We start from the raw sequence: 15,486 nt of genomic DNA on the forward strand, positions 1-15,486 counted from the left end.
CGTGTGTATTCTGTCAATTCCTCACCCAGTGTGAGCCTGTGAGCCTCCCCCCTTCAGGACAATCGTCCCTCCTTACAGTAAAGAAACAGAGGCTTCCTGTCATAGACCTGAGCCCAGCTCTTTGGCCTCCACAGCCACTGCTTTGGCCCTACCAAGCTGCCACCTAAGTGGAGGCCCTCGTGGACTCACAGGCCGGGATGACTTTGCAGCATCCTTGGAGAGCAGTGGCCCCGAGGACCGGTGCCCTCCTGCCACCCAGCAGCTCTCTGCCAGGTGCAGTCTTGTACTTCCCACCTCCCAAGGTGGATACCAGCCACTCACCCGAAGGGAAGGTCCGGAAGAGGTTTTCCACATTACATTTTAGGATTTGTTTTCGGCATAGGTGTTGGGGCGCCTAGGTGGCTCAGTGGATTGAGTGTCTGACTCTTGGTTTCAGCTCAGGTCATGATCTTGCGGCTTGTGAGTTCAAGCCCTGCATCGGGCTCTGTGCTGGCAGCACGGAGCCTGCTTGGGATTCTCTCTCTCTCCCTCTGTCTCTGCCCTCCCCTGCTCGCTCTCTCTCTCAGAGTAAATAAACTTAGGGGAAAAAAAGGCATAGCAGGACTACATAGGTAGTGTGAGGGTCGCCCTCTTTCTCATAGTCCTCTGTCCCGGTGCACAGCTTGCCGGTCATTCTGGCTGCGGCTCCCTCCGCGTCTCCTTGCTCCTTGCTCCTGCAGTTCTGTTGCATCTATGTTTGGTCTCCCAGCCTCTTCCCAGGAAGAGCTTCCTGATCTCAGACTGGGCCCTCCTCTCAGGGAGCAGCAGAGTCCACACACAGGGAGCCAGGCCACAGTGTTAGCTTCTCCGGTTGGAATTTATCTAGAATTTATCAAGAGCATGGAAATGTTTTCTGGTTCTTGGCTTCTGAGAGGCGATATTTTGAGTATAGGTGCAGCTTGTGGGAGGAGGGGAGAGGGGGACAATGTAGCAGAGGGACAGAGACAGAGAGACAGAGAGAGACAGGCAACAAAGGGAGAGATAGAGACAAAGACGCAGAAAGAGGGGGTGTCTGGCTGGCTCAGTCCATGGAGCATGTGATTCTTGACCTCAGGGTTGTGAGTTTGAGTTGCCTGTTGGGTGCAGAGATTGCTTAAAAATAAAATCTTAAACACAAAAAAAACAAAGGCACGGAGAGAGACTGGGTGTCTGCAATAGGCCAAGGATGCTTTCCTCTTTGGGTTTGGAAGGAAAACAAGAACAGGAGTGGAAAGACCCCTAAGGGGGAGGGAACAGGAATCAGAGATGGCTAAGATTTCACTGGCCCATGACAGTGAGCTTACTGTTGAAAGCAGCTTGTCCTGAATGTGGTTACATATTTCTCCCTGACTTCAGTTCTGTTTATTCTACTTGCTTAGTCAATCCTTTCTTTTTTGTGTAGGGTAGAAGTAAACAGCCAGGACCTCTGAAAATCCTAGGAATCCTATGTTTGGATAAACCATTAAAAAGCGTTGCCAGGGGCACCTGGGTGGCTCAGTTGGTTAAGCATCTGACTTCAGCTCAGGTCATGATCTCGCGGTCTGTGAGTTTGAGCCCCGCGTCGGGTTCTGTGGTGACAGCTCAGAGCCTGGAGCCTGCTTCAGATTCTGTGTCTCCCTCTTTCTCTGCTCCTCCCCTGCTCGCACTCTGTCTCTTTCTCTCTCAAAAATAAATAAACATTAAAAAGCATTGCCATGTATAAACAGAACATGTGATAAAATTGCACAGAACTTTACACACACACACACACACACACACACACACACACAAACACACACACACACCAGCAAACTGGAGAAATCTGAATAAAATCAGGGGATTGTATCAATAACAATATCTTGATTGTGATATTTTACTACTATTTTGAAACATATTACCATTGAGGGAAATTGATCTTATTTATTTATCATTTATCTCAGGTCTTATTTCTTTCGCCTGCCCTTATCACTCTTGGTCACCTCTCTCCCTCCCTCAGGGGACATGCTCATTGACCTCAGCCCAGGTCCTACCATCTATCAGGTGCTCACTGCCTGTGTGTCCTTCAGAGACATGGCTCCCTCTGACTTCTCTGCCAGTGTGATTTACCTGTGAGCTGGAAGGGAACACATAGGACACAGGGGTTGGGGAGAGGGTTCCCCAGGGGACTGGATGTCAATCCTCCTTCTCAGAGGACACTCTGCTCTCTCTGTTGTCCCTGACATTCTCAGGACAGTAGGTCCCTCCAGGATGGGACCAGTGCTTTGGGTGGGACAGTGGATGGGACCCCCAGTTACAGGATTATAGCACTTTGGGGAGCAAGTTTCTGATCACAGCACTGCACTGAGATGTGATATAGCCAGGTATGATCACTGAAGACCAGATGGAAGGATCTTTCCTTCCTCCTTCTTCCCTCCCTCCTTCCTTCCATCCTCTATCCTTCCTCTATCCATCCATTCTATCCTTCCTTCCTCTCTCTCTCTCTCTCTCTCATCTATCTTTCCTTTCTTCCCTCTGTTGTCTTTATCTGTTGTAACTATTATCTATCTATCCATCCTTCCATCCATCTATCCATTTGCCCATCCTTCCGTCTATCCATCTTTCCTTCTTCCCTCTATTGTCTACATTTGTTGTGACTATATTGCCTGTAGGAGTGTGAACTCACACCCATGCTGAACACACAGATATGACATTTATATGTGCTTCTCCCCTACTCCTTGCTCCCTGCCTTCCCCTGCCTGACATAATCACTAATGTGAAGTTTATATTTATCCTTCTTTTTCTTTTTCTTTTTTTTTTAAATTTTTTAATGTTTATTTATTTTTGAGACAGAGAGAGACACAGCATGAGCAGGGAAGGGGCAGAGAGAGAGGGAGACACAGAATGTGAAGCAGGCTCCAGGCTACGAGCTGTCAGCACAGAGCCCGACGTGGGGCTTGAACTCATGAACCGTGAGATCATGACCTGAGCCGGAAGTCGGACGCTTAACCGACTGAGCCACCCAGGTGTCCCCCTTCTTTTGCTTTTTAAAAATAAATTTCATCACACATTTACGCACATCTAAACAAAGTATGTCCCCCAGTTGCATGGGACGTACTTACCCTAAACAACTATTTATTGCTTTTCTGAAATTCAAATTTGACTGAGTGGTCTTCATTTCATCTGGCAACCCTGTTTCAGATCTGGTCATTCAGCCCGGAGGGGAAGAGGCACAGGCTGGGAGTCAGGGCTGTTGTGAGCATGTAAGATGCCTTTGCGTGAATTAGGAAAAGATGCACGGACAAATTATAGAAAGATGCCCTCTGGACTATTCCCTTTCCCTCTGGAAGGACGATAAGAACAAGGTGCCCCTTTGGGGCAGACTGATTAGGGAAAGGTGCCCTTTCCTTAAGGCTCACTTGGCCCCCTCCCTTTGTGCAGGTTATACTCACCAGACCTGGACACAGCATCCTTGGTAAGAGTCAGAAGTCCTGGATTCTAGTCTCGGCTCTGCCGCTCATTGGCTGGGTGACCTTGGGTGAGTCTTTTTCTTTTTTATATTTCCTTTCTGTGAAGTAGGGGAAATGGGATCCAATCTAATAATCTACAAGAAAATTCTAGGAGCAGGAAATCATGGATGTGAAAGAACTTTGACAAGTAAGATATTTTGCACAAATGAGTGTTGACACTATTATTTCCCCATAGGAGATCTGAAATTACCTGGTCCAATGCTTTTGTTCTATAGTCCAGGAAGCTGAGGTCCTGAGAGGGTACGTGACTTACCCAGAGACACACAGCAAACTGATGACAGTTGGAGAACTCCTAGTCCAGTGTACCCTCTCTTCCACTAGGTGTCCCCACAGGCTTGGAAGGGTGTAGAAACCCTTCCTCTCCTTGGGCCTCTCCTAGCACTGGCTTCGTCAGCAACAGCAGCTTCAGCCCTTCCCTTGGTGTGTATCTATCCGGGTAGACCCCTCTCCGGACTTGTCTGGAGAGTCATCATACATGGGAAGGTTTGAGAAATGCTTGTGGCAGGATGATCATCAGGCAGAAGGAGGTGGCGGGGGGGGTGCCCAGCAGACCTAGAGATCCTGCAAACCCGTGTCCAGGAACAGGGATGGGGTAGGGGCTAAGATGAGGTCTAGCAGAGAAAACGGAGCTTGGCAAATAGGATGTTTTGAGCTGCTGGGGCAGCTAAAAGGGGGATGGTTTCTGCCAAGGTGAGGACGGACAATGCCCAGGAGTGGAGGTAGCTAAGGAAAGGAAGCTAATCAAATGCGTCCCTTCTTACAATGCCAGGACCTCCAGGAGAGTATAATCTGGCCTAGACAGAGCCTAAAGGACAGAGCATCCAAACTGGGGCCCTCACTCCTTGGGCGTTTCGGGATGTAGAGCTGCTGGCTGCCTTGGGGACGAGGCAGTGCAGGTTTTGAGGGGACCCACAAGGGCTTGTGAAAGCTGCCTAACGCCTTAGACAAGGCCATGCGGGTTGAGTGGCTATGCTATGGACCCACCATTTGTCTACCTGAAGATAGTCTGTACTCTCTACATACTTCAATAAAACATTTTGTTCTCCTCTATCCAGCGGGCAGAACTTGTGATATATCGTCAACAGTTTGGTGGGTAAGGGTCTTTGAAGAAGAAAGGGGCCCCTGGGTGGCTCAGTCAGTTAAGTGCCTGACTTCAGCTCAGGTCATGATCTCGTGGTTCATGAGTTCGAACCCTGCGTCAGGCTCTGTGCTGACAGCTCAGAGCCTGGAGCCTGCTTCAGATTCTGTGTCTCCCTCTCTCTCTGTCTCTACCCCACTCACACTCTGTCTCTCTCTCTCTCTCTCAAAAATAAAATAAACATTAAAAAGAATTTCAAGAAGAAAGCCCTGTTGTGGCTGGAGAAAGGAGTCTTCTATTTGGGGACAGGGAAGGTGGACTTATGGACCAAGACTCCTTTTGTGTAGTAACTCACTAAACTGTGATCTAGGGTGATGGGCTAAGTCTCCTGTTGTATCAGGAGTACAAATAATAAAAAACCCAATCGCGGTGGCTTCATAAATTTTTTTTTAACTTCTTGTGTAACAGCTTGAGATATTGGTTCAGTGACTCAGTAGTAATGCAGCTGGTATATCTGTGACTAACTTATTTCCTCATGGTCACAAGGTGGCTACTATAGCTCCAGGCATCCCAGGTTCAAGGCAAGAAAATGGAGGAAAAGGAGACTTCATCAGTCTCTGGCCCTCTTACTAGGGAAGCACAAACCACTGCAGAAGCCTTCCAGTAGACTTCAGTTGTCTCATGTAGCTCTCTCCTAGCTGCAAAGTAGGCAAGGAGAGAAAGTATGTCACTTTCTAGTCTCTGTGGTGGAGGCAGGCGGGGGAGAAGTAGGTTGGCAGGGGATAGGTTAGCCAGCAACCAGCCTCTGACACATCCTTTTTGGGTTAAGCATAGCCAGCCCCAGCCATTGTTTCTTGGTTGTCCAGAGCTCTTTGCCTCCTCCATTCCATTCTCCATGGCAGCTACAGGACAGCTGTGGGCTTGGCAGGGAGAGGAAAGCAAGAGACTACTGGGTCAATACATGCACCTTCTAGTGGATGAGTCGCCCCTCCAATATGAGATCCCTGGGTGGGAGGCAGTACCCTCATCTCTAGACAAAGCCTATGCATGGCCAACTGTGCATGTGCTAGTGGGTCCTGCTGGGATTCAATTGGACACGAGAGCGGTCACCCTGCACCCATTCTCATACCTTAGACCTCTTTCACCTGTTCCTCCGTGGGCTCTGCTGGGAGCAGGGTGAGACCCTGTTCTTAGAGGTCAGTGCCTCAGTCTCCCATTTCCAATATGCACTGTCCTCCACATGACAGCTGCTTCTGACACCAGTGCGGCAAGACTGGAAAAGGATGTGCCCAGCATGATGATTGCAGGCACCGATCCCGAGGCCAGAGGAGGAAGGGCTCCCAGCTCTCTTGCGCCCTCCTGGTGCTGTGAACAGTCTATCTCATGTCCTGCTCACCAGGCTTATCCTGGGCGAGTTTTATTCCCCGCCACTCCTCCTTCAGGGGAAGTCTCTGTTTGGGATTTTCTCTGCCTTGTCCTATACCCTTCTTCCCCCAACGATTCGACCTATCCCTATGAGATATTCTGCATGAGATTCAGCCCTCCTCCTGCCCTTTCTGGAGTCCTCATTATATTGGGGCTGAACTGCTTCAGTGCTCACCCAGGAGGAGAGGGATAGGCAACAAACACCTAGATCATGTGCTAATATTAATAGCTGGCCCCTTCATAGCATTTATTAAGTGCTAGCCCCCTTTAAAAATCCTCATTTTTCGGGGCGCCTGGGTGGCTCAGTCGGTCGAGCATCCGACTTCGGCTCAGGTCATTATGTCGCGGGTTGTGAGTTCGAGCCCCGCAGAGGGCTCTGTGCTGACGGCTTAGAGCCTGGAGCATGCTTCAGATTCTGTGTCCCCCTCTCTCTCTGCCCCACCCCTGCTTGTGCTCTCTCTCTCTCTCTGTCTTTCAAAAATAAATGAATAAACATTAAAAAATTTTTTAAAAATATTCATTTAAAAGTTATGGTAAAATACACATAACATAGAATTTGCCATCTGAACCATTTTAAGGGCATTGCTGAGTGGCCTTAAGTACCTTCACATAGTTGTGCAACCACCACCACCATCCGTCTCCAGAACACTTTCAACTTCCCAAACTGAAACTCCATACCCATTAAAAAACAACTCCCCATTTCTCCCTCCCTCTTGCCCCTGGCAACCACCATTCTCCTTTCAATGTGTGTGAATTTGACTACTCTAGGTACCATATGTAAGTGGAGTATGCAGTATTTGTCTTCTTGTGACATGTTTATTTCACCAAGCCTGTCTTTCAAGGTTCATCTATGTTGTAGCATGTCTCAGAATTGCCTTCCTTTTTCAGGCTGAATAATACCCTATTGTATGTGTGTACCACGTTTTGTTTATTCACGCCTCCATCAGTGGGCACATAGATCATTTTCGCCTTTGGGCTATTGTGAATAACACTGCTGTGAGGCTGGCCACTTTAAAAAAACATGTAAAACACTCATCTATTTCTCACAACAGCCCCATGTGGAAGGTGTTGCTTTTAATTCTCATTTTATGGGTGGGGAAACTGAGGCATAGAGGTGCAAAGACTTGCTCAAATTACACAGCTGCAAAGAAGCTGGACCAGGCTTGTGAATCCAGGCAGTGCAGCTCAGGAGCTTAAGAGCTTCACCTGTAGCCCACACTGTTATCTCACAGAGTGTCAGGGGAGCGTGGAGCTGGGCCTGGGGGAATTCCGGGAAGGCTTCTCCGTGGAGGTGACCTTTGAGCTGGGTTTTAAGAGTGAGTCGTTCACTAATGTCTGACAGAGAGGAGAAAGGCTAGCCACTTCTGGCAGAGGATAAACCTTGTGTGATGTGACTATTAATACAAGGACCCAGGCCCACTTCACAGGCATGGCCCCTGGGGTCCTGCGGTGGCACAGATAAGAAAACAGAAGGCTCTGGCTGGCGGTTACAGAATCTCAGGAGATTCCCCTCTCCTCATGCCTCCACCCTACCTTATTATGGGAATAAAGCACCATCCTAGGGCAAGCCAGACTTGGACAGAAGCTTCCATAAAGACTCTATAGGCTCTAAAAAGCATGTCAACTTTCCAATCTCTCCCACCCCAAGACTGTAACACCCCACATCCTCGTAGGGGTGGAGCAGGAGGTGATGGGTGGAATGGGGACAAGGAAGAAAAAAGCAGAGTGATGAGAGAGCTGTGGCTGTTGCCCTTTTTGCCCTTAAATGCAGACCTATCTTGCCCTAGTGCTTTCCGGGCAAGTGGTGATCGTTAGGCTCCATCAGAAACACTGACCAGTACAGCCATCTTGCCATTCCATGCTAATTTCAAAAACCCCAAGTCTCCTTTTTTTCTCCCCAGAGGTCTGAAGAAGCCCAAGTCAAGAGAAACAGTTGTTTACCACACGTATTTTAATTTGCTGATTGATGCAGGAAGGAGCAAAGGTTGGACATTCTGATCATCTTGGCTTAAATCAGCTTCAATGTCAGCACTGTGGCCATGGGGGAGTTTCCACAGGCTACAGACTTTCCTTATGGGAAATGATATTGAGACTTAAAGTTGTCCACAGGCACAGAGGCGGAATTGGCCGGGGGGGTGGGTACTTGGGGGTCAAGGTCTGCAGAGTATGGGCTCCGAGCAGTGTGCACATCTGGGCACATGGATGGATGTGTTGTGTGTAGGGTAAGTGAGGTGGAGAGAGTGTCATGATTTGAGATCCTAAGAAAAAGAACCAGGGGGCAGAAATATGCTATTTTGAAACAGAACAACACTAGTGTGCTGAAGATTGTTAGTGGTCCTCCCGGGTCCACTGTACCCACCATTCCTTTCGTATAATAGTGGTTTTTGGCCGGGCACATGGCTGCCACATCAAAGACTACATTTCCCAACTTCCGTTGCAGCCAGACGTGATCAAGCAAGTGAATTATCGCCCTAGGGATGTAAGTTGAGTATTCTGCGCCAGCTTCTGGAAACCTTCTCTAAGATGTGGTACACGTGGACTCTTTGCTTTTTATTCTCACATCCTTTACCTGGAACATGGACGCTGCCATCTTGGGCTATGAGGTCAAGGCCATACATGCTGAAGAAGATAGAAAGAAACTGGGAACCTAATAATATGCGGCACCACATGAGCCCTGGACTTCTGTGAGAGACAAATAGCATTTGATTTTGCTTAAGTCTCTGATGTTGTTGTTGTTCTTCTTATTGTTATTATTTTGGCAGGAATACCACAGAAGTGGTGTTGTATCTCTTTCAGTGCATAAAGGGGTACATGATGTCCCATTTTGTCCCATTGCTGGTGATGGCGACTCTGATCACTTGGATAGTGTTGTGTCAGCCAACTTTCTTTACTGTAAAGTGACAATTTTCCCCTTTCTGATTCACTAATATCTTATGGAGAGTCACTTTGAGATTATCAAACTTTTACTCAGTAATTTTAGCATTCATGATGATTCTTGCCTGAATGATTATGCTAGTTGTCAAATATTGCTTTGCTAATTCCATCATTCTTTCTACACTTATTAGTTGACATTCAAATGTGAGGAAGATATTTCTTTCTTCCTTCTTCCTTCCTTCCTTCCTTTCTTCCTTCCTTCCTTCCTTCCTTCCTTCCTTCCTTCCTTCCTCCTTCCCTCCCTGCCTTTTGTTTTCTGCCTGGATGGCCCTGCTGCATGGACCTGGACAGAAGACAAGACCCTTCATCCCTGGCAGTGAGGAGGCCTGGCACATTTGGGGCTGAGTGAAAGGCCAAATCTCACCAGGGTTGTGGCTGTCCCACTTCATCTTGCTGGGGCCTGGTTGGGGCTGGGTCTTCCCTCCATCTCCAGTCTCATGTTGGTGGCCATGTGAAGTAGAAATTGGGAGGTTAGCCAATGAGGTGGGCATGTGTGGAGAGTGTATGGATGTACTCCTCCTTCATGTTGTCAAGGACAATGACCTGTGCTGGACTCCTTGTCCTGATCTCTGGGAATGGTGGCCAGACAGCTGAGAAGGACTGAGGATCATGTCATTAGAAGGACTTTGGGGTGCCTGGGTGGCTCAGTCAGTTAAGCATATGACTCTTGGTATTGGCTCAGGTCACGATCTTGTGGTTTGTGGGATCGAGCCCTGCATCGGACTCCTTACTCACAGAGTGGAGCCTGCTTGGGATTCTCTTTCCTTCTCTCTCCCTCTCTCTGCCCTGCCTCCCCCCTGCTCCCCCGCTCTCACGTGTGTGTGCTCTCAAAATAAATACACATTTAAAAATAAAAAGGACTTTCACAATGTCCTTCCAAACCAGCTGGGCCAGACATGTTGCACCTGGTCGGATTCACGCCCCACCTCTGTTCTCTGGAGCCAGGTAAATGCCCAGTCCTGCCCTGCTCTCAAGGAGCCCAAGGTTGGAGGGGGATTCATACAGTCAGTCCCCTCCCTGGAGCATCTTGGAGGAGACAGCAACGAACCTCAACTCTCACAGCACAATGCAGCAGGCCTATTCTAAGGCCTATACCACACCTGCTGGACTCTGCTGTCAGAACCCAACAGGGCACTAGGCAGAATCCGGGGACCCCAGAAACTCCTGTGGTCAGACTGACACAAATGCAGGAGCTCACAGACTCCGATGCTTACAGCCACTGCTGTGCAGTGATGTGTGTGTGATTTTACACATGCATTTATGTATGTATGCACACGCATGTCACAGAATCCTGTGTTATGAGGTAAGGCCATCTAAATTGTCCCTCTAATGTAATGTCTGCTAAATTCTCCTCTACTCCCCTTTCCTTCCTCCCTTCCTTCTGGACCTCAGGGGCACAGAATTAATAATACATCTTGGTGCACAACATCCTCTCATCATTGGTCCCTGCAAGGCCATCTGTTATTAAACTAATAAATCAGTAGAAATACTGGAACAAACGCTTATGAAACAAACGCCCTAAAAACACCCAGAACATTGACAATTACTTATATTCACCCATGTGGTTCTCCCCTACCCTGTGCCCCTTCCTCCCCTCCAGAAGCAATGGCTGTTTTGAATCATGTGGTCTTCACTCCCTTCCTCTTTTTACAAAAAAGCTTTACGGAAGCATTGTATCCCTACAAATTATGATTTTCTGGTTTAAGTTGTTTTATGTTTACACAAAGGTATGCTGTGTTTAGGCTTTTAGGGGTTAACTTTTCCACTCACAATTCCATTGCTAAGCTCCACTGAATATCTGAGTAGGCGAAGAGATGACAGCTGATCACTAGTGAGGCCAATGTTCACTGCTCGTCTGGGCTAATGCTGGTTTTAGGCCAGCCTGCAGCCTGGAGAAATTGTATTTGCTGGTACCCGGGTCATGCTCCGTAGCTCTGGTGTACTTAACGGCTCCGTTTTATGGAACTTGGAAAAGCATATTTTTATTTGTAAATGATTATAGATATTTGTAAAGATCGAGTCCTTATTTTGATGACAGCTGTGTTAAAATGCTTGGTGCTCAATTACTGGCAGCCTCATTAAAGGGAAGAAGGCACTAAGCGGGGGAGGGAGGGACTTGTCCTTTGATTTCAGCACCGAGTACGCAGAGTCCTGGGCCTCCTTGCCCCACGCAGTCCAGGCTAGCCGAGGTCTTTGGCCTCGGTGAGCCCAGGAGCCAGCTGTGGTGCTGTGGGTGGCCCTCTCTGGGCCGCCTCACTGTGGGTTTACTCCTCCAGGAACAAGGAGGCAGGCATTCTCCCCATTTCCCATCTTGGGCAATACAGACTCAGCGTGGAGCAGTGGCTTGTTTTAGGCCCCCTAGATGGGCAGGCCAGAGCCAGGACCCGAGCCCGGAGCCCAAATCGGGAACCTCGCCACTCTCCCGCTTCCAGAAGCCAGAACGAAGACGCTCCTCCCCTTCCTCCCGCCCTCCCAGCCCGCCGGCTCCGGGAAAGGGGAGGAGCTCTCCCGGCTCCTGTGACACCGTCGCCACGGCAACGCGGCCATACTGGCCCCAACGGACCGGGGGTTCTGGGCTGCGGCGGCCGCGGCCTCGTGGGCAGAGCCGGCGGCATGGACAGCCTCTTCGTGGAGGAGGTGGCCGCCTCCCTGGTGCGGGAGTTCCTCAGCAGAAAGGTGGGTCGCGCCGCCTCCGCCGCTCGGGGCCGCCGCTCCAGGGTTGGGGCGCAGTCTGGGGGCGCTCTGCAAGCCCCGCACTTCGCGGAGGGAGAGCCGCCCCTGCCGCCGCCTGCCCCGGGGATGCCCGACGGGAGCGCCGCTTTCCCGGCCTGCCGAGACTACATTTCCCAGGAGCCATCTGGCCCCGCGCAGTGCCCGCCCGCCACGCCGGCCCGCGGCCTCCGCCCTGCGCAGGCATCTCGCCCCTCCGGCGGGGGACGTGGCGCGGGACCCCGGGGACGGGGCCGGCGGGCGGCGGCCTGCTAAAGCACAGCCGCCTGGTCGGGGCCCCGTGGCCTGTCCCGGCACTTCCATCGCACCGGGAAAGAACGTCCCCCCGCCGGGGGAACCCAAGGGACTGAAAAGCGTTCCCGATGGGTGAACCCTTCAGTCGCGCTCCGAGGTTGCAGCCTAGTTGTTTTGAACTTCCATTGTGTTGCACCGGAAGACTTTCCGGAGTACTCAAAAGTTGGGGAGGTCGTTAGCAGTCATCTGCAATGCAGGTGGGGACACCGTGGGAAAGAGGTTACTGCGGATGCCAGTGTAGGAACAGCCCGTATTCCTCATTTTAACTGTACAGAGTGACTCACGGCTTGTCACTCACGGTGTCCTGTGGAGCAGGGGCCGTGGGCAGTTGTTTGGATTAAACATACATAGAAACAAAATCATTTTTTTTTTAGAGATTTTATTTTAGTTTTTAAGTAATCTCTACATCCAAAATGGGGCCGGAACTCACAACCTGGAGATCAAGAGTCACATGCTTCTCCCAACTGAGCCAACCAGGTGCCCCAACAAAATAATTTTTTGAATGGAAAAGGGGAAGGGCTTTGGAATCAGGTGGAGGGTTCAAAAATAGCAACTGGTTAGCAGTGTGAGCTTGGGTACGTTACTCACTGCCTCAATTTCCTTATCTGTAAAACAGGCCTAATAAGACTCACTCTGCAGATTTATGATGAGGACTAATAATAAATAACATATGGGTGGGTGCCTAGGTGACTTGGTTGGTTAAGCTACCCAGTTGGGCTCAGGTCATGGTCTTGCGGTCTGTGAGTTCGAGCCCCCCATTGGGCTGTGTGCTGACATCTCAGAGCCTGGAGCCTGCTTTAGATTCTGTGTCTCCTTCTCTCTCTGCTCCTCCCCCACTTGCATTCTGCCTCTCTCTCTCTCTAAATAAAGACATTAAAAAATAAATAATATATGGGCAGTCCCCAGGCATTGCATCTGGTACATAGTAGGTACCTGTGTTCAGCAGTGTCTACACCCCCATCTCTTTTATGCATCTGTTTTGAAAGTATCTTTCTTCGCTTAAAAAAAAATTTTTTTTAATCAAAAAAATTAAAAATTTTCAAAAATGCAGTGTGTCTTCATTGTATTTGCTCTGTTTTTATGGTTACTTGACCTTCCGTCACCAAGTCCTGGGCGCACATTGGGTATCAGTGACACAGCCTTGTGAGGCTGCCCACCATCATCATTTCTTTTTTAATTTTTTAAAAAAAGTTTTATTTATTTATTTTGAGAGAGAGAGAGCACCAGCCAGGGAGAGGGGCAGAGAGAGACGGAGAGAGAGCATCCCAAGCAGGCTACCAGCGCAGAGCCCGATGCGGGGCTCGATCTCACAAACCAAATCGCGAGATCATGACCTGAGCCCAAGCCTAGAGTCGGATGCTTAACTGGCTGAGCCACGCAGGCGTCCCCCATCGTTTCTTTTAAGTCTGGGCCACCAAGCAAAACTCTCAGAGAGTTTTCCTCCTGGCTTTCCTTTCTTGAGTACAAATAAAATCTAAAGTCCTCCGTGGATACCTGAGGCTCTCCCCTGTAGTCTGACCCCAGCTTAGCACCCCAGCGTTGGTTCCAGCCTCTCCCACTTGCTTTCCCCTGTTCCACTTGTGGCCCCCCCCCAAGTCTGTTTCCTGCAGGAGGTCTTCTTGGATAGGTCCCGTTGGAATAACTGACTTAACCTTGTCTGTGGCTTGCTCATTGGCAGTCACGTTATAGTTTATACATCTGTGGTTTATACGTCTGTTTCTACATCTCACCCACTAGACCAGTCCACAGAACTGACGCCTGATCTGGGTTGAACCTTGGCAGTCGTCTGGTTCACTGGGCCTCCTCTCCCTGTCATTTTTTTTTTTTAAGTGGGCTTCACACACAGCTTGGAGTCCAGCATGGGGCCTGAACTCACGATCCTGATATCAAGAACTGAGCTGAGAGCCAAGAGTTGGATGCTTAAGCAACTGAGCCCCCCAGGTGCTCCTTTCTCTCTCTCTCTCTCTCTCTCTCTCTCACTCTTTTTTTTTTTTTTTTTTTTTTTTTTTTAAATCTGGGCACACTAAATCTCTGACATGAGAAAGGAGTTGCTCACAGTCACTCAGAAAGTTGTGGGGACGCCTGGGTGGCTCAGTCAGTTAAGTGTCTGACTTCAGCTCAGGTTGTGATCTCACGGCTCCTGAGTTCGAGCCCCACATCAGGCTCTGCGCTGGCAGTGTGGGGCCTGCTTGGGATTCTCGCTCTGTCCTGTCTCTCTGCTCCTGCCCCACTCGTGCTTTCTCTCTGTCTCAAAATTAATAAATAAACTTTAAAAAAAGATAAGTTTGTATAGAGCTGGGATTGCAGTCCAGAGCGACTGCTTTCCTCCTCACCTTCTGCTCCAGAGCAGAGACCACGTACTCCCCTCTGGACTTGGCCCCAGGCAGGTAGAACCTAGAGAGGTCCCATCGTGGTGTGAGGTACCTGCTAGTCGTCTGTTCGTTTTCTCAGATCCTCGTAACCGTCCTTAGACAGGAATACCTGTTCCCTTTCACGTAAGACGATCATGAGGAAACGTGCCCCTGGTGCGCAAGTTAGATCTTGTCACATTCCTCTATTCAAAACACCTTCCATGGGCTTCTTACTTCAAGCAGAAGAAAATCCGAGGGAAAGCCTCACCAGGGCCTACAAGGCTCTCTATGACCCTGCTGCAGGCCGTGCCTCCGACCTCACCTTCCACTGCTGCCTCATGAGCCCCCTACCCTACATCGAATCCAGCTACACTGGCCCCTCCAAGCATGGCCGGCCCTCAGGGAGAGCCATGATAAGTCTCCCGCAATGTCAGGGCCTTCCAAGGTGACTCTTCTGGTGCCCCAGCCTCCCTCTCCCTCCTCTCCCACCTCCGCCACCCTTTTCCAAGTGGTCATGTCCTAAGCCTGTTGTTCCCAGCAGGGCACCCTTTCTGTCATCTGTCTGGGCATTCTGTCATTCCTCACTTGCGGCTCACCTCCCTCAACAGCCCGGCATAAACTGTTCTTCAGTCTCACTCACGTCTGCATTCCACAGTTCCTGCCAGCTTTCCCCGGCCCGAACCCCTGCCCCCCAGCCCTGTCGTGACCTCTCCCCACTTCTTACCCACCCTTCATTATAGTCACACCCTCAACAACGTGCTCACCTCCTTTGCCCTCCTTGCACCATAGCCCCCCACCCCCGCCCCGCCCCAAGTTTTCAAATTCAGCCGGGCCTCCTCCATGCCTGCCCTGCAAGCTGAGCGGGGCTGGAGGAAAACACAGCACCGTGTCCACGTTTTCACGGCCCTTCACCATCCCCCCGCCCCAGGCATGCCTGCGTACCTGGTTAGCCCTCTCCAGCCCGTTCCCTCTCTCTGCTCTTGGATGACCGTTTCACACCTTCTCTCTCCTCCAATCCCAAAGCTTCTTCCCCATTCTCAGGTCACCGGGAAAGCAGAAGCGGTCTTGAGAAAACTCCCAGCAACCTGTACCACCACAGTTGCTAGCCTTCCTGGGCCTGATTCATCACTCCAGCCTCTGTCCGGCGCCTACGAGGGAATTCTCCATACCC

The 15,486-nt window shown here is 50.0% G+C and overlaps 1 protein-coding gene across 2 annotated transcripts in view; it reads left to right on the forward strand.

The window, feature by feature from the left end:
* The first annotated feature begins 11,251 nt into the window (after nucleotides 1-11,251).
* The window catches only part of MINDY4 (MINDY lysine 48 deubiquitinase 4), a 109,726-nt gene continuing 105,491 nt past the window's right edge, over nucleotides 11,252-15,486 (forward strand). The window contains exon 1 of one of the 2 annotated variants that reach the window (XM_060632831.3): nucleotides 11,252-11,616. In XM_060632831.3, coding sequence (XP_060488814.1) covers nucleotides 11,554-11,616 — 63 coding nt within the window. In that variant the 5' untranslated portion in view covers nucleotides 11,252-11,553. Of the gene's footprint in view, nucleotides 11,617-13,808; nucleotides 13,906-15,486 lie in introns of those variants that run through there. The other variant, XM_078440865.2, reaches the window with a different exon arrangement.

This window comes from Panthera onca, chromosome A2, assembly GCF_046562875.1.
Source record: "Panthera onca isolate mPanOnc1 chromosome A2, mPanOnc1 haplotype 2, whole genome shotgun sequence".
Classification (NCBI taxonomy): domain Eukaryota; kingdom Metazoa; phylum Chordata; class Mammalia; order Carnivora; family Felidae; genus Panthera; species Panthera onca.